At 38.4% G+C, this 25,777-nt stretch overlaps 1 protein-coding gene across 1 annotated transcript in view; it reads left to right on the forward strand.

Annotated features, from left to right (window-relative positions):
* Slc5a8 (solute carrier family 5 member 8) overlaps window positions 1-25,777 on the forward strand; it is a 49,335-nt gene that overhangs the window by 6,027 nt on the left and 17,531 nt on the right. The window contains exons 2-7 of the mRNA XM_036170216.1: window positions 1,051-1,116; window positions 3,371-3,422; window positions 18,919-18,986; window positions 19,928-20,082; window positions 22,906-23,046; window positions 24,280-24,409. Of these exons, the coding sequence (XP_036026109.1) occupies window positions 1,051-1,116; window positions 3,371-3,422; window positions 18,919-18,986; window positions 19,928-20,082; window positions 22,906-23,046; window positions 24,280-24,409 (612 nt within the window). The remainder of the gene's footprint in view (window positions 1-1,050; window positions 1,117-3,370; window positions 3,423-18,918; window positions 18,987-19,927; window positions 20,083-22,905; window positions 23,047-24,279; window positions 24,410-25,777) is intronic.

A 25,777-nucleotide genomic window follows, 5' to 3' on the forward strand; every position in this document is an offset into this window, starting at 1 on the left:
GTATGCCAGAGTTGTTAGTTGTGACTATGGAGCAAAAATACCCATATGTCTTTCCATTTGGTGATTAGCTAATGCCAGTTTCTCCTCCTCCATATCCTGCTCTGTCTGCTCTCCTTTATGTAGCAAGACCGGTAGACTTTGACTTCTTTCTACTAATAAGACTCAAGTTAAATAGTTAGCTTGACTTTCAACTTGGAAATTCTGATTCTAACTCTGTAATATACTAGTATATATTACACAACACAGGAAATAGACAGACTATATTATAAGCTATAGTAGATTTCAAAGAGAGTTGGGAAAAAATGTCAGGGTCTTAGCTCTAAACAGAAGATGACTTGGCACTCAAGAGACTGAGGCAGTAGGATGGAAATTTGAGGCCAGTCACACACACAAACCATAGCAGAGGAAAGAGTTGGAAGGTAGTTCACAGGACAGCATGGGAGGCTGAGTAAACAGCTCCCGGAAACGACAAAGCCTCACCAGCCTCTTTAGTTCTTAAGGTCAAGATCAGTCCCCGATGATCCAATCCCTTCCCAGTTTAGCAGCCTTTACTGGAAGGAGGTGATTGACTGTACTGGGGTCATGTGACTTTCTCTGATGCAGATTTCCACTCTGAACTAGAAGAAGGTTGATTTCTCAATCAAATCCAAGTGTAGAGTGTTGACTAAGAGGAAGGAAGAAACAATAGATTGCATATACTTTAAAGAAAAAAAAAGGCTAGACTATAATTCCATTTATGTGATAAATTTTCCAACTTTTCCAGGCCAAACTGGGGGTGAAGAACAGATTGGTGACTGATAAGGGGCAGCTCGAGGGAGTTCTCATGTACTGATTGTGTGAGAGGATTACATAAATATTTATGTATCCGAAAAGTCATTGAGTTGTAGTCTAAAGCATCAATTTTGATATAAGTAAGTAAAAATCATTTTAGTAAAACAAAAACACAGAATGCAAATAAGTTTCTTTAAGTATCTCACCCTTTATATCTTGAGCCGATTTATAATGTGTTTAGACGATTCATGACCCTGTTTTTCTTTTGTTTGGCAACAGTATTTGGAACTTCGATTTAATCGATTCATCCGTCTCTGTGGGACAGTCCTCTTCATCGTTCAAACTGTAAGCACCGCTCCATTAATCTACTTTCTCTTCTGTCATCGAAAATATTGTCCTTGGCATTAGGTGAGCTTTGCTTGGAAAATTCATGGAAGATAAAATGGAGATGATTACAATATGAGGAAATGAAAAAGAAACAAAACAAAAACATAAAACAAAAACACACTTGTCATCACCAAGAATGAAACCTGAAGATCCCTAAACCATGTTTCAGCAAAGACGTTACTTCCTGGAAAAACAGTGGTTTAAGTGAATTTAAATACTGCCTTAGTCAAGGAATGGCTATGGATCTCTAGGAAAATGCCCTTTCTATCCCTCCCCACTGGCACCAAAGTGACAGTGGGTATCACTTAAATATTTAAATGACAGAAATATTTGAGGGAGCTGCGTTCTCCCTCAAATTTTATTTTTTATTAAATATTTAAATTTTATTAAATATTTAACTGACAGGAGAAATTCTCATACAAAGAAAACAAGGTGAAGATTTCTTGATCATTTTGCAACTGATTAGATAATATATATATATATTAATAACACACATACATATATAATCTGGCAAGAAGACTTTAGGAAGCAATTTTGTGTAAAAACGTACTTGAAAAATATGAATCGGTGTTCTTTAAAACCTTCAGCTCTTAGACCCAACTGGAGCAGTATCATTTAGTATAAAGGAGAATCCAAACTTTAGGAGATTTTAAAGGCACACGCACAAGCCAGCCATTCAAGAATATGCAAATGTAGACATACTGATGGACATGAATGGAAAGCAAAGGTTTGCCAAGTGGCTAGTACAGATATGCACCACTGCACTGCACTGATGTAAGAGGCTGCTGGAGGGTTTGCATGATCATTACCACGCCGTTTATCTCTCCCTCCACAGCTGAGCATTCAGGTCTGGATTTGGTAAGGGAGGTCAACAATTTGCACTTCTGTCAAAAGCTGCTTAAGCATTTGCTCCAGAGAGACGTGAGACAGAGGGCCTTTTCCCACTATTTAACTTGGTTTTATTTTATATCTCTGTACATTTCATCACATCTTAGCACTTGAAATATGAAAGGCAGGTAGCTTTGGGGACTGGTGGAGAGTCTGATATTCTAAGGCAACTTGCTTGTTTATATTAACTTTCTAGACAATGGCTCTCAACCCGTTGGGGGGGGTCGCATATCAGATATCTGGCTTATCAGATATGTACATTATGATTCATAAATAGCAAAGTTACAGTTATGAAGTAGCAATGGAAATTATTTCATGGTTGGGGATCACCACAACACGAGCAGCTATATTAAAGGGTCGCAGCATTAGCAAGGTTGAGGACCACTGGTGATGAATCTATGTTCGTATTGAAAATGCCTACATGAACAAGAGGTGGAGACTGTTGTTCGGAAGACAGCCAGTCACGTTCCAGATCTTCACTATGAATAGACTAATGACTACAGAAACTAGCTTGCTTCTTTTCAAAACAAGGGGAGCTCTAGCACATCCTTTTGGAAGGATTAGCCTCCGTGTAGGATAAGTAAGTATTCAGTTAGCGTATAATATTTCTTTATAATGTTACTTAGAGTTACCTGCTATAGAATGTATTTGAAGGGTGAATGCAATGAAATGATATTTTGAGAAACAGATAAATTTTCTTAACTATTATACTCAAGGCCAATAAACATTTGTTGAACATATGAATGGAAAATGATTATATAAAATGATGGATCATACTATTTGAAGGGTTTTATAATTTTTAGTGCAAATTTACACTTTTGTCTTAATTAGTTTAAAAGCCAGTTTTCAGAATTTTACTTTGAAAGAAAAACCATTTTGGATGGTTGGTTTGTGGCTCCTCTCTAGACTGCTTATCACATTTGCCTAAGGTCCTGGATTCCATCCCCAGCATTGAGAAAGAAAATGGTGATTAGCAATATTTAAGGGTGGATAATTAAGAGACCAACCTATTATTCTTTCTTTGTAGTTAAGTATTTTAAATCTATGAAAACTGAGTTTAAGCTTAAGGTGGTGGATCAATGAATGTACTTTTTTCACTAATCACCACACTTTTACAATAGGTCTTCATAAAAGATTTTTGTGATGTTTAGCCACACTGTAGACAGAAAAGAAAAAAATCAGTTTTATTTAAGTATTTCCGAGTTATAATAGCACATTAAATATACTGAAAGGGATCAATTCATAATTGATTTTATAATTCTCGTGTGTAATTCATACGTTTTGTGCTTCATGTTATTCATTTATTTTCTTCTCTCCCCACTAGATTCTGTACACTGGAATTGTTATTTATGCCCCTGCTCTGGCTTTGAATCAAGGTACACTTAAAGTGGCAATCATGGAGCTCACAGTGTTGGGCTCACTTTTGCTAATATTTATTCTCCTCTTGGGAAGATAGACAGATGGAAAAGGACTTCCGGTTGTCCTTATGGGTTTTGTGAGGGTGGTAGGGTGGACTTAGTGTCTATACTAGCTTCTTTAATGTTTTGATTGGATAATTCAAAACTATCTCTTTGTAGGCTAATGGGACAGACCTAGACCTTCCCGGGGATGGCATGGGGGTAGGAGCGGTTGCTTGTATGTGGTATGTCCACCAGCCATTCTTTGTTTCTTCACAACATGTGCCCCTCCCCACTGTAGGCTAAATGACTACACTCCCTCCTCTTTGACTATTTCCTGGGCTCCATCCCTGTATTAATTTGCTTTCCATTGCTTCCATAAACACCATGACCAACAGCAACTTGAGGAGGAAAGGATTTGTTTTGGCTTATAGCTTATAGTCCATTTTTAAGGGAAGTCAAGGCAAGAACTCAAGGCAGGAACCTGGAGGCAGGAAGTGAAGCAGAGCCTTGGAGCTTCCTGGCTTGCTGGCCATGGCTTGTTCAATGTTTTTTGTTTGTTTTTTGCTTTTCTTATGAAAACCTACTGTTTTATTTTTAAATTTTAGCTCTACTTTATTAGGGATTAATTTCCATGTAATCAAATGTGCCAACTCTAATACCAAATTCAATGAAAGTGGACATATGTTAACTCATGTAACCAATATCACAATTAAGATATCACATCAATGTTTTCACTCATACTTCCTTAGAATTAATTCTTCTCTGACTCTAGGCAACCCTGATGTCTTTTATCGAAAATAGATTATTTTATTACAAAGTGTATCCTGATAACGGTTTCCCTTCCATCCAATCCTCTTAGTTCCTCCCCTCCTCCCCTCCCATTTGGTCCACTCCCCTCCTGTCTCTCATTAGAAAACTATCAGACTTATAAGAGATAATAATAAAATACAACAAAATTCCAGGCAGTGGTGGCACATGCCTTTAATCCCAGCACTACAGAGGCAGAGGCAGGTCGATCTGGTTTGAAGACAGCCTGGTCTACAGAATGAGTTCCAGACAGACAGGACTACACACAGAGAAACCATGTCTTGAAAAACCAACCAACCAACCAACCAACCAACCAACCAAACAAACAAACAAACAGAAAACAAAACAAAACAAAACCCAAATAAAATATTATAAAACAAAAGCTATCACACTGAAGTTGGACAAGACAAACCAACAGAAGGAAAAGAGCCCAAGAGAAGGCACTCAATCACACACTCAGGAATCCCATAAAAATACTAAGCTGAAGGCCATAATATATACACAGAGAACCTGATGCAGACCGGTGCAGGCCCTGTGCATGCTGCCTCAGCCTCTGTGAGTTCCTATGAGCTTTGATCATGCTGATTCAGAGGGCTTTGTTCTGGTGTCCTCTATCCCTTCTGGCTCTCACATTTTTTTCTGTCTCATCTTTCATGGGGTTCCTTGAGCCCTAGGAGAACAGATTTGATGGAGACATCCCATTTAGGGCTGAGCGGTTCAAGGCCTCTCACTCTGCATAATATCAGGCTGTGGGTCTCTATATTTGTTCCCATCTGCTACAGGATAGCAGAGTATCATTAGGGGCCACTTTATCACTGCTTTTTTTTCCTTTTTTTTTTTAAAGACTAGCAGTATTTGATTTGACCCTAGGTCCCTGGGCTATTGAGTCTCTGGTTCCTGGTCACCCAAGCAGTGTCAGGTATCAGTTCCGTCTCGTGGAGTGGGCCTTAAGTCAAATCAGGTATTGGTTTGCTAGTCCCACAAGTTCTGTGCCCCTATTGTACTACCATATCTTGCAGCCAGGACACTATTGTAGATAAAAGGGTTTGTGGCTGGCTTGCTGTTTATGTTTCTCTTTTGGTAGCTGACTTAGTTAGGGTTTCTGTTGCTGTAATGAAACACTGTGACCAAAAGGCAGGTTGGAGAGGAAAGGGTTTATTTCAGTTACACGACAGCATTGTTGTTCATCACTGAAGGAAAGAAGGACAGGAACTCAAACAGGGCAGGGTCCTAGAGGCAGGAGCTGATGCAGAGACCATGACAGGGAATTGCATACTGGCTTGCTTCCCATGGCTTGCTCAGCCTACCTTCTTATAGAACCCAGGACCAGCAGCCCAGGGATGGCACCACCCACCATTGATCACTAAATGAGAGAATGCCTTAACTGCTAGATCTCAAGGAGGTATTCCTCAGCTGAGGCTCTTTTCTCTGACTGTATAGCTTTTGTCAAATTGACACATAAAACCACCCAGTACCATAGCATGCAGAGTATGTTCCTTTACCAAAGCTGCTAGAATGTAGGGGTGAAGGGTCTATGTAGGCACTAGCTCCATTTCTCCATGTTTGATGAGTTGTATAGGTGTTGTCTGTAGCAATGGACTCTTGCTATCAGTTTGTGGAGAACAACCTATTGTCTTGGCAAAAGCAAGCCTGGGTTATTTGGGGATTCCCATGGAACCCCTTGACCAACAACTCAATTGGATGTAACCCAATCCTGATACTGGAAGCTTCCTTTTGATGACAAGAGATGTCCAGTTGGGGCTCTTTCTCCCCTATAATTTGGCAATTTCATTGAGGTCACTTTCATAGATACACATATTTTAACTACTGTATTAGCTTCCCATACTACCCTCAAATGCTCCTTAATTTTAGCTGTCTCTCCACGTATTCCTTCCCTCAACTCTCTCTCTCCTCTCCTTCTCCACTTGATCTTCCATTCTAGTCCCCCCATTTATAAATGTCTATTCTATTTCCCTTTCCTGATGAAATCTATCTGTACCCTTTAGTCCCTTACTCTATACCTTCCCTCTGTGGTTCTATGGATAATTGTTTGGTTATCATTGTCTTAATGGCTAATACCTACAAACAAACAAATGCATGCCATATTTGTCTTTCTGGATCTGGAATACCTCACTCAGAATGATTTTTTTTTTCTAGTTCTATCCATTTGCCTGGTAATTTCATGATGTGCATTGCACCGGGCATAGCTTGAGCATAATGAGACCTCAAAGCCTGCCTCCACAGTGACACACTTTCTCCAACAAGGCCACACCTCCTAATAGTGACACTTCCTATAGGCTAGTCATTCAAACACATGAGTCTATGGGGGCCATACCTGTTCAAACAACCACACATCCTTTGGGTATATGCCAGAGAGTGGTACAGCTGGATATTGAGGTAGAGTCATTCCCATCTTCCTGAGGGATTTCCATAGTGGCTGCACAATTTTACAGTCTCACTAACAGTGGATGTGTGTTCCCCTTGCTCTACATCCTTACCAGCATGAGATGTTATTTGTTTTATTTTGATCTTAGCCATTCTGACAGGTATAAGATGGAATCTGTCTCTCCCTCTCTCTTTTTCTCCTGAGACAGGGTTTCTCTGTGTAGCTTTGTGCCTTTCCTGGAACTCACTTTGTAGTCCAGGCTGGCCTCGAACTCACAGAGATCCGCCTGCCTCTGCCTCCTGAGTGCTGGGATTAAAGGTGTGCACCACCACCCAGCTAAAATGGAATCTCAAAGTAGGTTTGATTTGCATTTCTATGATGGCTAAGGATATTGAACATTTCTTTAAGCATTTCTCAGCCATCTGGGCTCACCCTATTAAGAATTATCTGTTTAGATCAGATCTGTATTCTATTTTTAAGTTGTATTATTTGTTTTCTCACTATCTTTTTTTAAAGTTCTTTATATATTTTGGACATTAGCCCTCCATCAGATGTGGAGTTGGTAAAAATATTTCCCGTTCTGTAGACTGCCACTCTGTCTGAATGATGGTGTCCTTTGCCATGCAGAAGCTTTTCAGTTTCATCTTATTGATCTTATTTTTATACGTCCCAGGACCACCCCCTGTGGGCTGTGCCCTCCCACATCAACCATTAATTAAGAAATGCCCCGCAGACTTTCCCACAGGCTAATCAACTGAGGTTCCCTCTTCCCAGATGATTCTAGCCTCCTAGATGTCAAGTTTACAAAAACCTAACCAGCACAGTCCCCAAGAAGTTTCTGTTCTCTGCTCAGATCTGTGATAAAATCACGTCTTTCTCCCCCTACTTCTAGTAAGGTCTATATTGAAATAGGCAGTAGCGGTGTGTTTTGGCGTATGAGGTGGCTCCAAGGGACTGTTGTGTTTGTGAAAACCCAGGAATGCACTGATCGATAAACTACCTTTCTTTAGATTTCTGCTGACAAAAGCCGTAAAACTGTAACAGCATTTTTGGCTAGTCATAGCTTCAAAAGGACTATGGGAAAACTCTGTGCTCTTTGAATTCTTATCAGTTAAAGTGAGTTTATCTCCAAAACTTCCTTGTAAAATGGGTAAGTGGTGCTTATGGATGTGGTGCAATTCCTGAAGTAAGTATAGCATGGGGGAAACCTATTAACTCCATGCTCCATTTTTCTGATTTTATGGTGGGTGTGGTAATAACCATTACCCGAGTCTGTGAAATATTACAGTATCATTACAAAGAAGAGCTCCAGCATGTAATGTCCTCTTGACCATCTGTATGTCAGGCATGATCCATGTCAGCATCACCAATATCAGAAATGGGTTATTTCATATCTTAAGAACTGACTTATAAACTTGATATATCACCTATTGTCTTTAAGTGTAATTAAAGGTGTCAGAGTTTTGAAACACAGTCCTGGGAATGATCTAAGCATGGACTTTAATCTCTCATAAAATCAAGGATTTTGTCCTCTCGGTCTGGAGAAGTCTGGAGCCACTTTCTAGGTAATCAAAGATAAAGAGTTTGCATCTGGATAATTAGAATATCAATTGTCTGCTGTCCCCAGGAGATTAGAACCAGAACCTTCTGAACAGCAGATGCTCATAAATCCTTGCAGAACTGGAACTTGGTATCCACAGAATTGTCTTTATAGATTTTGTTTTCTTTTGTTATGGAGAAACTTCAGACAGATATTAAGATAGTGAGAACACTACACGAACCTAATGTACCACTACTATAATATATAATATATATATATATATATATATATATATATATATATATTAAGACAAGGTTTCTCTGTATAGTCTTGGCTGTTCTGGAACTAGCTCTGTAGACCAACCAGACTGGCCTCAGACTCACAGAGATCCTCCTTTCTCTGCCTCCTGAATGCTGGGATTAAAGGCGTTTGCCACCACCACCCGGCTCCACCACTCTATTTTAATAATTATCCACTTGTAGACATATTTAATCCTCCCCCTCTCCCCCAGTAGCTTACTTTGCTGTGAATCTGAAATGTTTCATCATTTCATCTGTATTTCAGTGAGTCCTTAAAAACATAATAATAATAATCCCATAATCATATCCACAATATTAATACCAGTTCTTTAACTGCCTATTGAATTAATTCCAGATGTCTCTGATATGTTCTTCAGTTTCTTAGAACTGGAATCCAAGTAAGCCTGTTTAAGTACAAGGATATGCGTGACATTTCTTTTTCTTGTTTTTAAAAGTGAAAAGCCAGTTGTTTTTTTTGTATTGAGGTACAGTTTATACATAGAAAAATGCATGCAGCTTTGGTGTACAGTTGGATGAATCTGTTTTTGTTTTAGTTTTTTATTAAGAATGTTTTTTATTCATTTTACATTACCAATCACGGTCCCCCCTCTTCCCTCCCCCCCCCCCTCCAGCCCCCCCCCCCCCCAACCCACCCTCATTCCCTCCTACAAGAAGGTAAGGCCTCCCATGGGGAGTCAGCAGAGTCTGGTACTTTCAGTAGAGGGAGGTCTAAGCCCTTCCCCCTGCATCAGGGTTGTACAAGGTGTTCCACTACAGGTAATGGGCTCCAAAAAGCCAGCTCATGAAACAGATAAGATCCTGACTCCACTGCCAGGGGCCCCTTAAGCAGATCAAGCTACACAACTGTCTTGCCTATGCAGAGGGCCTAGTCCAGTCCCATGGAGGCTCCACAGCTGCTGGTCTACAGTTCATGAGTTCCCACTGGTTTGGTTTGGTTGTCTCTGTAGGTTTCCCCATCATGATCTTGATGCCTTTTGCTCATATAATCCCTCTTCTCTCTCTTCAACTGCGGATCTTCTTAAGAACTCTATAATCTCAATTAACTACAATACACCTCGAGATATAGACTATTCCCAGAATCTGCTTCTAGGAAGTTTCCTACATCGCTTTCTAGTAAATTCTCCTACTGTTTTAAGTGACTCACTTTTCACTTTTATCACCATAAATGAGTTTTTACTGTTCTTAGAGTGTATGTAAGTGCAAGCCTAGACAGCCTTTGTGTATCTGGTTTCTTTGGCTGGCCAACTGCTTCTGAAATTCATTTGTATTGCATTATGAATAAGTAGTTCATTTGTGTCCTTTGACTTCTCTCTTGTGTGTGCATGTGTGTACTCACATGTGTGCATGTGTGGAGGCCTAAGGCTGCCTTAGGGAATCAACTACAATGGCTATCCATTTCCAGGTGGGTTCTTGCAGTTGAACCTAGAACTCTCTGATGTCAGTGATCCAGTTAACAAGCTTACTCTGGGGATTTCCTGTCTCCTCCTCCTTAACACTGGACCTGTAGGCAAGCAGTCATGCAAAACTAGCATTTAATGCAGTTGGGGATTCCAAATCCCTATTACTATGCTTGCATGGCAAACATATTAATAATGGAGCCATCTCATGAGTTTAGTTCACTATTTTTCATCTCTAGAGATATTTCACTGCATATACCCACCAAAATCAGTTCATCTATTCTCTTATTGATGGCCATTGGGGTGCTTCTAGTTTTAGGCTACTATGAATTAAAGACATTAATAACATCTTCATACAGATTTCATGTGTTGTTTTGCTTTCATACCTGTTTTCATTTGATCAGAAATGAAATATGTGAAGGTAGTATAAAGTTAAACATGCATCTATTTGAACCAGGCCAGGCCAGGTGTATGCATGAAATTTAAGAGAAATTGTCAAGTAGTTTTTCTAAGCATTTTTGTCCCATTTCACATGTCCACTCCACAATATCTGAGAATTCACGTCATCCTACACCCTCAACAACACTTAGCATTCTTTTTTCCCAATTCTAGCAATCTTAGCATGTATTATATATTATTGCACTGTGATTTTAATTTTTTTTTTCTGGTAACTACTGATGTTGAGTTTCCTGGCTCATGAAATGGTCAAAATAAACTTACTATTTAGCTCAATTTGGTATTTGGGAAATCTCCTTTTTGTTGTTCATGTTGTTTTGAGACAGGGTTTCATGTAGCCCATAAATATGTTATGTAACTGAGGCTAGTCTTGAACTCTTAGTTTTGTTTTTTATATCTTATTCATTGCGTAGGTTGGAGAGAGGTGCCCATGTGGAGGTCAGAGGACAACTTATGAGAATCAGTTCTTTCTGCCTTGTAGGTTTTGGTGGATTGAACTCAGGTCTTCAGGTTTGGTGGCAAGTCCCTTTACCCACTGAGCTCCAGTTTTGAATTTTTTAAAAAGATTTATTTATTTATTATGTATACAGCATGTATGTCTGCAGGCCAGAAGAGGGCACCAGATCTCATTACAGATGGTTGTGAGCCACCATGTGGTTGCTGGGAATTGAACTCAGGACCTCTGGAAGAGCAGTCAGTGCTCTTAACCTCTGAGCCACATCTCCAGCCCTAGTTTTGAATTCTTAATCTTCTTGTTTCTAACAGCCAAGTTCTGGGATTACATATATGCCTCATCATGCCTAGTTAGGATTTTTGTGTTTTATGAATGTAGACAGCTTTCCCACCCCCTAAAAAGCTAAAGTTCTTTGCATATATCATGAGGGGCAGCACAGGTGGGTCATATGAAAGTTCTGTTTTTAACTTTTTTTAGAGAGGGGAAGATTCTGGAAGAATGACTTCCATAGTGGCTGCAACAGTTTACACTCCCATCGGCGGCCACCACAGGTTCCTCCTTCTCCACATGTTTGTCATGGGTTAGCATTTGTTTTCTTGATGATATCCATTTTGAGTGGGGTGAAATGGAATCTTGAAGTAATTTTAATTTGCATTTCTCTGATGGCTAAGGATGCTGAACACTTTAAAAGATTATTTATTGGCCATTTAATTTCTTCTTTCGAGAACTCTCAGGCCAGTCATTTAGCCATCTTTTTTTTTTTGGTTGAGTTGTGTGTTTTCTTGTCATTTAGTGTTTTTAAGCTATTTGAAAAAATAATTTGTATATTTCCTGTTGGATGTATAGTTGCCAAAGATGTTCTCTCATTCTGTGAGTTAACCTTTCACTTGACTAATAACTTTTTCCTTTCCTGTAAAGAAGGCTTTTATTTTATGACATCCCATTATCCCATTTCTTGACTGTTGGCCACATTTCCCGAGTTCCTGGAGTCCTAGAAAAGAGACCTTCTCTGGGCCTATGTCTTGAACTGTTTTCCATGCGTCTTCCTTCTGCTGTTTCAGAAGGATATCAGGCCTTGTTTTCACTAAGGTCTTTGATAAAGTTGGAGTTGAGTTTTGTGTAGGGTGGAAAAACCAATCTAGATTCATGCTTTTCATGTAGATCTCCATCTAGCTTACTCAGCACCATTCACAGAAGAGGCTGTCTTTCTTTCAGTGTGTGTTTTTTGACAGTGTTGTCAAAATCAAGGTGGCTATGGCTGTGTAGACTTGTATGGGGGTACTCTGTTCTATGCCATTGACCCATGTTTCTTTCTGCTTGAGTGCCATTATCATGCTATTATTGTTACTATGGCTCTGTGGTATGATTTGAAATCAGGATGATAATACCTCCAGCATTATACTTTCTGATCTGATTCCTTTGGGTATGTGGGGCCTTTGTGCTTCCATATGCCTCTTAAGATAGAATTTTTTCTATTTCTGTGAAGAATAGTGGATTTTCATTGGTATTGCATTGAATCATAGATTGCTTACAGTAGGGCAGCCATTTTTACAATACTAATTATTCCAATTCATGAACAGGGGAGATCTTTACATATTTTACTATCTTCCCCAATTTTCTTCTGCAGTGTTTTAACATAATCATTGTAAAGATCTTTCATTTCCTTTGTTAAGTTTATTCCAATGTGTTTTTTGAGGCTACCGTGAATTGGGTTGTTTCTCTGATTTCTTTCTCAGTATATTTGTCATTGCTATGCGAAATTTTGTATATTTCCACTTTTATGAGCCTATGAACCCTAATAATTTTATGGTGGACATTTTGAGGTCTCTTATATATAGAATCATATCAACAGAAAATAATATTTTTACTTCATCTTTTCTTATTTTTGTCAATTTTATTTCCCCCTCTTAGTGTTCTAGCTATGACTGAAACATTATATTGAACAGTAGAGTCTTGTCTTCTTCCTTATTTTAGTGGAAATGATTTGAATTTTTTTCCATTTACTATGCTGTTTAGACGACAGGTTTGTCAAATATAGCCTTTATTATGTTAAGATATATTTTTTCCATCCTAGTCACTCCAGGATTTTTAGTCATGAAAAAGATAATGGATTTTGCCAAAGACCATTTCTGCATCTCTTGAAATGATCATGTAATTTCATCCCTTGAGGCCATCCATGTGATGTATCACACTTATTGATTTGTGTATGTTGAACCATCCCTGTATCTCTGGAATGAGGCTAAGTTGATCACGATGACTTATTTTTTTGATATGTTCTCGAAGTTGGCTTATAAGTATTTTATTGATAACACTTTACATTTGTGTTCATGAAGGAGGTTGTCTGTGATTTTCATTTTGTATCTTTACCTGGTTTTGGTATTCAGGGTGACACTGGCTTCATAATGCATTTGGAAATCTTCTTTCATTTTCTGTTTTATGGAGTGATTTGAGGATTGGTGTTAGCTCTTTGTTAAAAGCCTCATAGAATTCTGTCCTGAATCTATCTGGGCTTGGACTCTTTTTAGTTGGGCCATTTTAAACTATTGAATTAATATTAGTGCTTGTTATAGATCCGTTTAAATTATTGATCTCACATTGGTTTAGCTTTGGTAGGCCAAAGTTACAAAAATTCATCCATTTGTTTTATTTTCCAAATTAGTAGAATGTAAGACTTTAAGGTATGTCTACGATTTTCTGAATTTCATTGGTACCTGTTGTAATGTCTCCCTTTTCAGCTCTGTGTTATCAGTTTGGGCCTTCTCTCTCTCTCTTTTGGCTTGGCTAAGGTTTCTCAATCCTGTCTGTCTTTTCAAAGAACCAACTCTTGGGACAGTGAGCTGGTTCAGTAAGTAGTAAGGAGAAGCACTTGCATGAAGGTCTGAAGGCTTGAGTTATATGCAGATATTATATACACACACACTTTGTTCTAATCTTCCCTCTCCATTACTTTCCTCTTCCCCATCCGTCTCTTGCTGGTCTCCCTGCTTCCCCCCAGTAGTCCTTCCTTCTGCTCCCATGAAGCCTTTTCCATGCTTGACTTAAACATCTTCCCCTTTCCTAGTCCTCTAATTTAATGTCCTGTGCATGTTTTGCATGCATGCACATGCACACACACAGACACACACATAGGTATTCAGACACACACAGAGACATACACACAGACACACATACAGGCACACATAGATACATACACACACATAGACCCATATAGAGAGACACACACATGTAGACACACACACAGAGACACATAGATACACAGACACACAGACATACACACAGACACACATATAGAACACATAGATACACACACACATACACATAGACCCATATAGAGAGACACACATATAGACACACACATATTGGCACACACACACAGACACATAGATACACAGACACACAGACATACACCCAGACACACATAGACACAAACATAGATACACATAGACATATACAGACACATAAACATATAGACCCATATACAGAGATACACATACACATAGACACACATATAGACACACACACACACACACACACACACACACACACACACACACACGCAGACACACACACACAGACACACATTTATATCTGGATTCTGCATCAGGGAAAATGTGCTATTTATCTTCCTGAGTCTGGCTTATTTTGCTTAATGTAATGGTTTCTAAAACTATCCATTTTTCTCCAAATGTCATGATTTCATTTTTCTTTTTTCCTTTTCCTTTTTCTTTTCTTTCTTTTTTTTTTTTTTTTTTTTTTGGTTTTTCAAGACAGGGTTTCTCTGTAGCTTTGGAGGCTGTCCTGGAACTCACTCTGTAGACCAGACTGGCCTTGAACTCACAGAGATCCACCTGCCTCTGCCTCCTGAGTGCTGGGATTACAGGCATGAGCCACCGCAGGTTTCATTTTTCTTTGCAGTAGAATGAAACTCCACTGTGTATCTGTATCACAACTTCCTTATCCATTTATCTGTTGATGGACACTTAGTCTTGTTCCATATCTTGGCTGTTGTAAACAGTGTATTAAATATGGATGTTCAGGTGTCTTTGTGATATGTTGACTTAGAATCTTTTGATTATATATACTGGAGTGGTGTAGCGGGATCGTATGGCAGTCTTACTTTGTTTTTGAGGGTCCTCCATACTGATTTATGTCATGGCTGCACTAGTTTATATCCTCACTAGCAATGTATCTTTTTTTCCCTGCATCATTGGTTATTTTCTTGCTGATAGCCATCTAAGGTAAGAGGGAAGCTCAAAGCATTTCCCTGATGCCTAAGCCTGTGTTCCCAAATAGTTATTGGTCATTTGTATTTTTCCATTTGAGAACTGTCCATTTAATTCATTAGCTATTTTTTTTTTTTTTAAATTTGGATGGTGTCTTAGTTAAGGTTGCTATTGCTGTAATGAGACACCATGACCAAAAGAAATTTGGGGAGGAAAGGGTTTATATGGCTTACATATCCTGAATCACAGTTCACTGAGGGAAGTCAAGGCAGGAACTTGATCTGTGTGGGAGCCTGGAGGCAGAGGCTGATGTAGAGGCCATGGAGGAGTGAGTGCTGTTTCTCATGGCTTGCTCAACCTGCTTTCTTATAAGACCCTGGACCACTGGCCCAAAGTGAACCCACCCGCAATGGGCTGAGCCCTCCCCTGTCAATCGCTAATTAAGAAAATGCTCTATAGGCTTGCCTACAGCCTTATCTTATGAAGTAATCTTCTCAGTTGAGGTCCCCTCCTCTCGGATGACTATAGTTTGTGTTAAGTTGATATAAAGCTAGCCAGCACAGATGATTTTGGTTTTTAATATTTAATTCTTAATAGTTTTTCATATATTCTAGACCTTAATTCCATGTGGAATTTGTTGCTGGCAAAGACTTTTTCCCCCATTCTGTAGGCTGCTGCTTCACTTTGTGATTATATCACTTTCTGTGTGGACCCCATTTGTCAATTTTGGGGTTTATCTCCTGTAGTCCTTTTCAGAAAGTCCTTGTCTACACTGATTTCTTCGGGTGTTTTAACCAATGTTTTATTACAGCATTTCAAGTTTTACATTAAAATAGTTGATCCATTTTTATTTCATTTATTTATTTACTATTTATTGTGCATGATGAAAGATGTACATGATGAGAGATATGGATCTAGTTTCACTCCTTTTTAAAATGGATTTATTTATTTTTATTTTACATGAGTGTTTTGCTCATATGTATGTCTATTCATCATGTGCATGCCTGGTGCCTGTGGAGGTTAGAAAGGGATTGGATGCCATGGAACTGGAGTTATGGATGGTTGTGAGTTACTATGTGGGTGGAGGGAATCACAGCTGGGTTCCCTGCAAGAGCAACGAGTGATCTTAACCACTGAGTCCACTCCACGGCCCCCCACCCTGGTTTGATTCTTGTGTATGTGACTATCCACTTCTCAAGCCCCACTTGTTGAAGCGGCTGTGTTTTCTAACATGTTTCTAATACCTTTGCCAAGTATTAAGTGACTGTAGCTGTGTGGGATCCTTTCTGGTTTCCCTTTCTATCACATGGTTCTATGTGTCTGGGTTTCTGCTAGTATCATGTTGTTTTAGTTACTATGGCAAACATAATTAGATAAATTCATGAAAGGTAAAATAAACATTAAGTTTAGAAGTACCACCAAGTAAAAATATTAGCCAAAAGTAAAGTATAAAGAAAAAAGGGGGTAGAGCACAAGGAGCCAAGAATTAGAAAACGAATATTAGGATGACTTTATTTTTGAATCTTGGAGGCTGCCAGATGTTCTGGACTTCTGTATTCCTGCGATTTATGGTGCAGTTGCAGCTGTATCCAAGCATCCCAAGTCTGCCTGAGAGATCTTCATTTTACTGGCTCCTCTCCACTTTTTTTTTTTTTTTTTTCATGCTGGGGCCTCCGCAGACCACACTTAGCTTTCCAGCATGTAGGCCGAGCAGCATTCCCACAATTCTGGGGGCTCCTCGCTTTGAATCCCCTGAGATGGCTGGCGTTCTAAGGGTGTCTCAAAATGTGGGATCACAAGAGACAACAATGAGATCTGAACAGATGGATCTGTTCCTATGCTTTCAGAACACAGTCTGTGCTCATCATCCTGCCCTGTGGGTGTCTAGGATGCAGGAGCTTCAGAGTTCTCGGACCCTATAGCCACGAACCCGATGGCTGGTGGGTGGTTCTACTTGCTGACCCTAGGATCAGTCCTATCCAACTCTAAGTTATTCTCAGCTGATGAGGTCTGTTGCCAGGCACAAAGGGTAGACCTTCTTTCCTTGTAAACTCCACTGCCTGGACTGAGCCTCCTCTTGTCTCTGGCTCTGTCTTCGTCTCTGTCTGTCTGTCTGTCTGTCTCTCTCTGGGCTTGTGGCACATTGAAGTCTCACTTCCCGATTGCTGATCATTCCCTGTTCTTGGGATCCCAGAGCAGCTAAGTTTTCTACAATAGTTTCCTCTCAAGATGGTACCCCACCATAATCCTCCCAGCTTTCTACCACAAAAGTTGCTTCCTCAACAGCATCTAGAATTGAATCTGTGGCTTTCCAGAGCTCTGGGCTTACCCTGAGGGTAGGACCACCAGTCTCTCTTCACCAGGGCCAAATGGCTTGTGTTTTAGATGCAGCTTTTGTCTCTGTCCCTCCTCTAACCCCCCTCCCCACCCCCGCAGTGGATCACGTGGCTGGAGCTGTGCTCAGCTTTACTGTCTTCCTTTGGATGCTAGCCCGTTTCTCTGGACTTTTCAGCTTTTTGCTTACTCCCTTTGTCAATTTCCAACAGATTTTCCTCTTTCTCTCTTTGGAATAGGATAGATTTTTTTCCTTACCCTGACATTTTCTTTCACTGGGTCACATGGAGACAGCCTCTAGTCCATCATCTTCACTGGGTGCCCTCTTCTGAGGCTTTGAAGTATGTCCTACTGGTCACTAAAGACGTTTAAATCTACACATCAACTGTTGAGTTGTTTATTTCTGCCATTTTGTTTTTACTAGATGTAGTTTGAAATTCTCTTAAAAGGTCTCTTTTAGTTTATAACTTCCATCTGTTAATTTCTGTTTATTTCTTAAAGAAACGGCATTATTTGTCCCATCAAGCTCCTCAGGGTCTTCATTTTACTGACTGTACCCATATTGGACCATTCAGTATTTCCCAAGTCCTCAATGTTTCTTATAAGCTGTACTTAGAGAGTTCATGATTTACAAAAGCAGGTCAAATTTTGGAGCTGCCTTCTAGGTAATAGTTAAGGTTTGAGGCTTCTTGTTGTTAGACCTTATTGTACATCATATTCTAATTTTATAATTCCTTCTTCATTGATTAGATAGAACACACCTAAAGAGGAATTTTCTTTGCTTGACTAGTTCCTCTGAAAAATTATTTCTATGGAAACAGCAGGACAGCTGTCTGGTTTCTCTCTTTACTTGCAAGTTTTGAAAGTAATAAATTGCATGTCTAAGGGTATTGCTCAGTTCTTAGTTTTTAGTTTCATGAGGTCCTTAATTTTATCATTTCCAACTGTATAAAATATATAATAGATTCAAGGTCAAATCTATAAGTAGAAATATATTTGAAGACATCTAACATAGCTCCATCTCTTTTGTCCTGTTTATTCTTTATATATTATAGGTAACTTTATTTCTATTGGCTTTTTATTTATTCTTCCACTAAAAATATATTCCTCCACTTTTTAGATAACTGGTAGCAAATAATAGACTTTCCTACCTCAAGTCTTATCTTAAAAACACACATTTCAAAGTCTGATGAAATAGCATATTTATATGAACCAATGAGAAGGGATGGGAAATCCCCTTGGATCCCATTCAGTCTGGTGAACTATGTCACAGAATCAAGCAGTTTCTTAGCTTAATTACAACACAAATCTCTTTCTATGTATTTCATTAGTCAGTGTTGGATCTATATGATGTCTGTGAATATAAACAAGCAGTATGACTGTTGAACTTAACAAACATGGTTTTCTTCTCCATTTGTCTTGGGGGCGTTGATGAGACATGATTCTAGTTTTAAGCAAGCGGGTATGGAACTAGAGACCTCCCTGGTGATTCTTGAGGAAAGTACTTTTTGACGCACATTCCACAGTTGAGTATGTGTTCTCTTCTCTTCTCCAGTTACAGGATTTGATCTGTGGGGCGCAGTGGTGGCAACTGGGGTGGTCTGCACTTTCTACTGCACAATGGTATGTGAAGAGTGTCATTTCCCTTTACTCTACTCACTTTGCAAAACTGGAATTTCAAGTAGTCATGTGCTGCTGACTGACTGCTCATACTTACTCTTTTTTACTGGGCTTCTCACAGTTCAGCATTTTTGTAAGGAACATTTGGTTCTTATATATGGATTACAATTTTCCTTTCATCTGAACCATGGCACAGGTCCTTGTTTCATCTCTCGATTGCTTATTATAGTTTCTAAAACATTATAGGTGTACTTATATAATACCTCAGCATAGAGACTGGTGATAATGGTCTATTAACTATAGATAGAGATGACAAAATATGTAACAACCATCAAGACATGATGCTGCTTTATTGTGGAGGCAGGCTATGTGCAGCAAGGCAAATTTATGTGATCTTTGATGGTCTCTATATTAACCTTTTATTTTGCTTGATCTTCTAGGAAACAAGATCCTTACATAGAGCCTGTTTAAACCCAGGACACAGAGGCTGAAGAGAAATATTTGTGGCAGTGCTTGCATGCAACAATTTTAGTATTTTAACAAACAATATGGCTATCTGAGTACAAACAAAGCTCATGCAGTGACTTTTATAATTTAGCTCTGAATTGTTTTTCCAACATTCTTTTCACCCCACTTCCCATCTGTCCAAGTGTCTATCTGGCCACATTTAGTAACCATGTATATCTTTCTTCTCTTCTGCTTTTTCCCAGGCTGTTTTCTGGCCTGGCAGGAACTTATATCTTTGCCTCTGCCTATGCTTGAGGGATAGGTTAAATATTTTCTTCTTTATAAACATTCTTTCAAGATGACCATCTCCTTTGAGTGACTTTCTTGACCAAGCTCCATGTTACATCATTTTTGTCTAGTATGGTACATTCACATTTAGAGAGATGTATAATCACATCTCATGGAAGTATTAATCTTAATACACTTTCTTCTCAAAGGGTGGTCTTAAAGCAGTTGTCTGGACAGATGTTTTTCAAGTTGGGATCATGGTGGCTGGATTTGCATCCGTGATTATACAGGCGGCAATAACTCAAGGTGGGATCGATACAGTTTTAAGTGATGCCTCCAATGGTGGAAGATTAAACTTCTGGAAGTAAGTTGCTGTTTACCTTTTGGTAATAGAATGTATTTTTGTTTTCTTTGTAAGAAATAGTTTACTGGAATAGTAAGTTTGTACTGGAAAAGAAATAAGTTACTAAGTGGGGGTGCTGTAATATTAAAGTTGGCAAGTAAATGTCTGAGGAGTTTTTGCCAGTTTTTGAGGGGTTAAAGCAAACTGATGTCTCCGGGTTGTATAGTATTATGATGATTCTTTCTCCATAGAAGGACTTTAGAGCAAAAAACAATATTTTCTTTCAGAGGTTAGAGTAGGGTAAGAAAAATGGTGAAGGGCAAGCAAGACTCCCAAAGAGACAAACACTGAAAACAGAGACTTCATTTGGAGAGCACTTTATTTTAACCAACACTGAGACAGTGTCTTGATATCATTCTAGCAATATACAGCATAGTAAAAGAGCATATTGCTGAATAGTATTTCATGTATGCATTTATATTATTTCCTAAAAACTGATCAGAGCCAGGTGGTGGTGGCGCACGCCTTTAATCCCAGCACTTGGGAGGCAGAAGCAGGTGGATCTCTGTGAGTTCGAGGCTAGCCTGGTCTATAGAGTGAGTTCTAGGACAGCTAGGGCTACACAGAGATATCCTGTTTTGAAAAACCAAACCAACCAACCAACCAAATAAATAAAAAATTTAAAATAAAAAGTAAATAAATAACTGACCGGAAAAGTTATGACTGATGTTTCAAGTGGTAGCCTGACATAGGATAAACATGTCTAAAACAATGGAAAACCTAGATAGTCCATCTAAAGCATATCAGACGATTTTAGAGAATTATGAAAACACTTTTCCCTTGGTTCAATACTGTCACCTGGATGCACCGTGTTCAATGTGGAAATAGGATCGTTTTGACTGGGGCCATATTCTCTTCTGTTTAAATAGTCCTGCCATAATTGAGATTGGAAATCTGCAATCACCTGTGGGAAGAAACAAACCAATAAGCAAACAAACAAAAAAGTTAGATGATATTTTAAAAGATAGTTCTCTTGTGTCTTTTAAATTAGTCCTCTTCTTTTGAGAAAGGCTTTTTCAGAAACCAAACAGGCCCACCCTACTCACTTGGAGGAATGCGTGTCAAGGAATCACCTTCAACTGTTTTCAATACTTGTTTCTCCTTTTACTTCAAGATTCAGATATGAATCTTGAGCGTTCCCATTTGGACTCCTTTTGGCTACGGTTCCTTCCATGGCTAGGGAAGAACAGGAAGATACTTTTATTTGATATTTACTCAGACTGGTTAATGAAGAAAGCATAGTTTCTCTAAAATAAAGCCACGTTGATTTTAGCAGGAGAGGGGAAATGGATCAGAGGAACTGGAAATGACCAATGGTTGTGTAGAAAATATTGATTATGCTCAGTCTCTTCCAAGATGCCCAGGCTGAGGAGCTAGCATACAAAGCCAATCACTTTTCTGTAGCATAACTGTCACCGTATGCAGAGGAGGACGCATCTATATCTATATCTGTATCTACATCTATATTTATATCCATATCCATCTATATCTATATCTATATCCATATCATCTATATCTGTATCTATATCTATATCTACATCTACATCCATATCATCTATATCTGTATCTATATCTATATCTATATCTACATCTACATCCATATCATCTATATCTGTATCTATATCTATATCTACATCTACATCCATATCATCTATATCTGTATCTATATCTATATCTATATCTACATCTACATCCATATCATCTATATCTATATCTGTATCTATATCTATATCTACATCTACATCCATATCATCTATATCTGTATCTATATCTATATCTACATCTACATCCATATCATCTATATCTGTATCTATATCTATATCTATATCTACATCTACATCCATATCATCTATATCTGTATCTATATCTATATCTACATCTACATCCATATCATCTATAGCTGTATCTATATCTATATCTATATCTACATCTACATCCATATCCATCTATATCTATATCTGTATCTATCTTCATACATCAATAAGAGATCCCTTAAAATAAAAATTAGATATTTTAGTAACCATATCTTTGAAGACTGCTAACCACTAAATGGTAATAAAAAGGCCTGTTGTAGTTTAGACGTTTCAAGAATGTTCCCTATTATCCTGAAATGTGTTGAGATATAATTGGCAAACTATCTTTTCTGCCTGGGAAAAATGAAAAAACTAAAATCTCCGAATTGTGGTTTTCTATCCTCTCTTAGATCCTTCAAGTAGCTCACTGAAACTTTTTTACTCTTTTTTTTTTTTTTTTTTTTTGGTTAATGTGGAGATAATTCTCCAAGACAGTATTTGGGCTTGTATTTGCAGACAGAATTCTAAAAAAGCATAGTGATAATGACGTGATAATTTTACCAAGTATACACATTTAGAGTGTATTGACCTCTTAAGCTTAATTATGACTAGAGGTGTGCTAGAAGAGGAATTATGTTCACACAGTGTGCGAAATTGCATTTACTTTGATATGACATCTATTTACATGGTACACTTTGAATCCCCTCCCCCAGTTCCTAACATTATGGGAGAAAATATATCTAAATGCTCAAAGTGATAAGAACATGTATTTTCTCCTAATTCCATCTATAATATCCAAATATCTGGATATTATTGTTTACTTAATTAAATTTAAATTAGAAATGTTTGTGTTTTGACATAAATTTGGACAGCTTTATGTAAGTCTGTGAGTGTATATGCTTGCATCTCAAAGTGTTCTAGGAGGGTTTTTGGGGTTTTTTTTGGCCTCTTGAAAACAATTTGCATTTGCTTTCCTTTTCTTTTCATCCAGTTTTAATCCTAGCCCTTTGCAAAGACACACATTCTGGACAATTATCATCGGAGGGACTTTCACCTGGACCACCATCTACGGTATCAACCAGTCCCAAGTACAGAGATACATTTCCTGTAAAAACAGACTCCATGCAAAACTGTAAGCCAAACTATGGCATATGAATCATTAATAACTGTCATTGCTCTTATGGAAATGCTTCCATAGTCAACTTCAGTTCAATCTCAAGTCTTTTGTATTGTGAAACTCCAAAAATAAATGATGAACCAAAGGACCAAGGTTGGCTGGTGTGTGGTTCTGTAGTTGAGTACAGAGTAGTCCTAGATGTTTTCAATCAAGCATTTGAAAATATTTCTAGGAATTATTAAGTAAGAGCCCTCATCAAGAAAATAAATGTCTCAAGAACCGATGGAAGTTAAAAATATATAAGGGAGCGCTCAATGGAAGAATGATTACCAAATTTGCTAGAGTCCACAAAACAACTTTATATATGACTTTTATCGTGAGGAAATTTAGCATCATATTAGAAAAGTATATGCAATCTGGAAACAGTGAAATGACACTGGACAGACGTGTAAGGTCCTTAAAACAATTTAAAAGTTTTTATTCAAGAGTTGATGTAGTAGCGTCCATTGTATTATCAGCCTCAATCCTGGATTATAGTGCCTTCTAACTTGCTACTTGGACAGCATTGTACAAATTACTTAGTTTCACTGAGCTTCAGATTTCAACTTGCAAATGAGTACGGGAAATACTATGGCCACATGAAAAGTGTGGCAGAGTACTGTGTTGGGCAGTCACATGTAAATGTTCATTTCTGCTATCACTAATGGGATGTGACGAGAGAACTTAGTGGGTGAGAGAGAACATGGTTTGAGGAGAAACCTGTTTAGAGAATTCAAGGTGTGTTTCTTGTCCTTAATGGGTTGTCTTAGAAACTATGGAAGAACTTTAGTGGATTCATATGTCGATGCTGAATCATGTTTAGCAGCTTATGATTAAACTATTTTTTAAAGGAAAATGAACCAGTTATTGCCCTAGTGCCTATTAAAATCCCTGTTTTATGGCAAGAGGACTCAGTGTATTATAATTAGATGTTATTATAAGGCCATGGATGCCTGTGGATTTTAAGTAGGAGGACACATTCACTGAGAAACAGCATCTACCTGAAGGATTTCTAGATACATTGTTGGTTGACATCAAAGAGGACAGTCAGATAGACTAGAAATCATCTTTGAGAATAAAAATATTTACTTACTTATTTATTTATTTGTTTATTAAGTAGAATCATGACGTTATTTCTTGTTCTTGTAACAGTTTTCTTAGTCTTTGGGATAGAAAGTACAGCTGTTATTTGCCCATCCTCTCCTTTAGGTCTCTCTACATCAACCTTGTGGGCCTCTGGGTGATCCTCACTTGCTCTGTGTTCTGTGGGCTTGCCCTGTACTCCAGATACCATGACTGTGATCCCTGGACATCTAAGAAAGTGTCAGAAGTTGACCAGGTTTGGAACCACACCTTTCTCACCTGGGTACTGATGGCATTACAAAGCATTTGTGGCACCAGGAAGAAAAGCTCTTGTTCTTGAAGAAAGCCAGCAAGTGGGCACAACACAACTAGACACCTTCCACTTCTATAAAGCATTTGTCAAAAACATTGTAGTAGACAGAGAACATGTGAAGATTTCTGTATCTGAAACTAAATTGTTCAAATACGTGGAGAAATTTCAAACCAGATTTTGGATAGAAAAGCTTGGGGTTGGAAGTAAAAAAAGTAAACTCAGTTAATAGAAACTATACATGAAACATGTACTGTAGAAGTTTGTGGATATTGTTAGAGCACCCACTTCAGTCTTGCAATTTTAATTTACTTTAAAATTTTACATTTACCTATTTTATTTTAAGGGAATTCTGTCTCTCCAGAAAAGGGAGACAAATCCCTTGGAACTCGAATTGCTGATGACTGTGAGCTGCCATGTAGGTGCTAGGAACAGAACCCGGGTCCTCTGCAAGAACAAGCAGTGTTCTTAACCACTGAGCCATCTCTTCAGCCCCATCTTCCAGTTTTAAATGTAGAAACAGACTAAGAAGGAACAGAGTTTGCATCCTGTGCACTGAGATTCCGTGTCTAGAGTCTTAACATGCTTACTTTCAGTTCCACAACACTGTAATCCCAGTTTTACAGGTAGCTTAATGAATCTCAGGAGTTGTTTGCTTGTTTGTTTTGTTTTCAAGACGGGATCTTACCATGTAGCTCTTGCTATCCTGTAACTTACTCTGTAGACCAGGCTGGTCTCAAAATCACAGAGATCCACCTGCCGTTGTCCCCAAAGTGCTGGAATAAAAGCATGTGCCACTAGGCCAGACTCAGTGAGGGTTTTGACTGGCACAAGGTCACATTGCTAATAAACAAAGTTACAGTGAGAGTTCATTAAGTCTTTTCAATAGGCCAGACATAAATAAATAAAAAAATAAAAAATAAATATGCTTTATTTAAAGTCTAATTTTTTACTTTTCACAGTTAGACTAGGAAGCAACGTATATCATTTTTTTTTTCCCTTTAAGAAACCAAGGTACACCTTGCCTTGGAGGAGGTGGGAATGGGGGTTGGTTTAGGGGGGAAGTCTGGAGGGCGGGAGGAGAGGGGGATCTGTGGTTGGTATATAAAATGAATAGGAAATTTCTTAATAATAATAATAATAATAATAATAATAATAATAATAAAGAAATGATGCTAAGCTGTAACTATCATGGCAATTTTAAAAAAGGAAAAGAAAAGAAACCAAGTTTCAGACCTTGGCTCTGCCATTAGAGCTCCTGGGGGCTCTGTAGCATGCACTTTCTTATAAACTTGCTGCACAGCTCAAGCTTAG

The sequence above is a fragment of the Onychomys torridus genome, chromosome 20, assembly GCF_903995425.1.
Source record: "Onychomys torridus chromosome 20, mOncTor1.1, whole genome shotgun sequence".
NCBI lineage: Eukaryota > Metazoa > Chordata > Mammalia > Rodentia > Cricetidae > Onychomys > Onychomys torridus.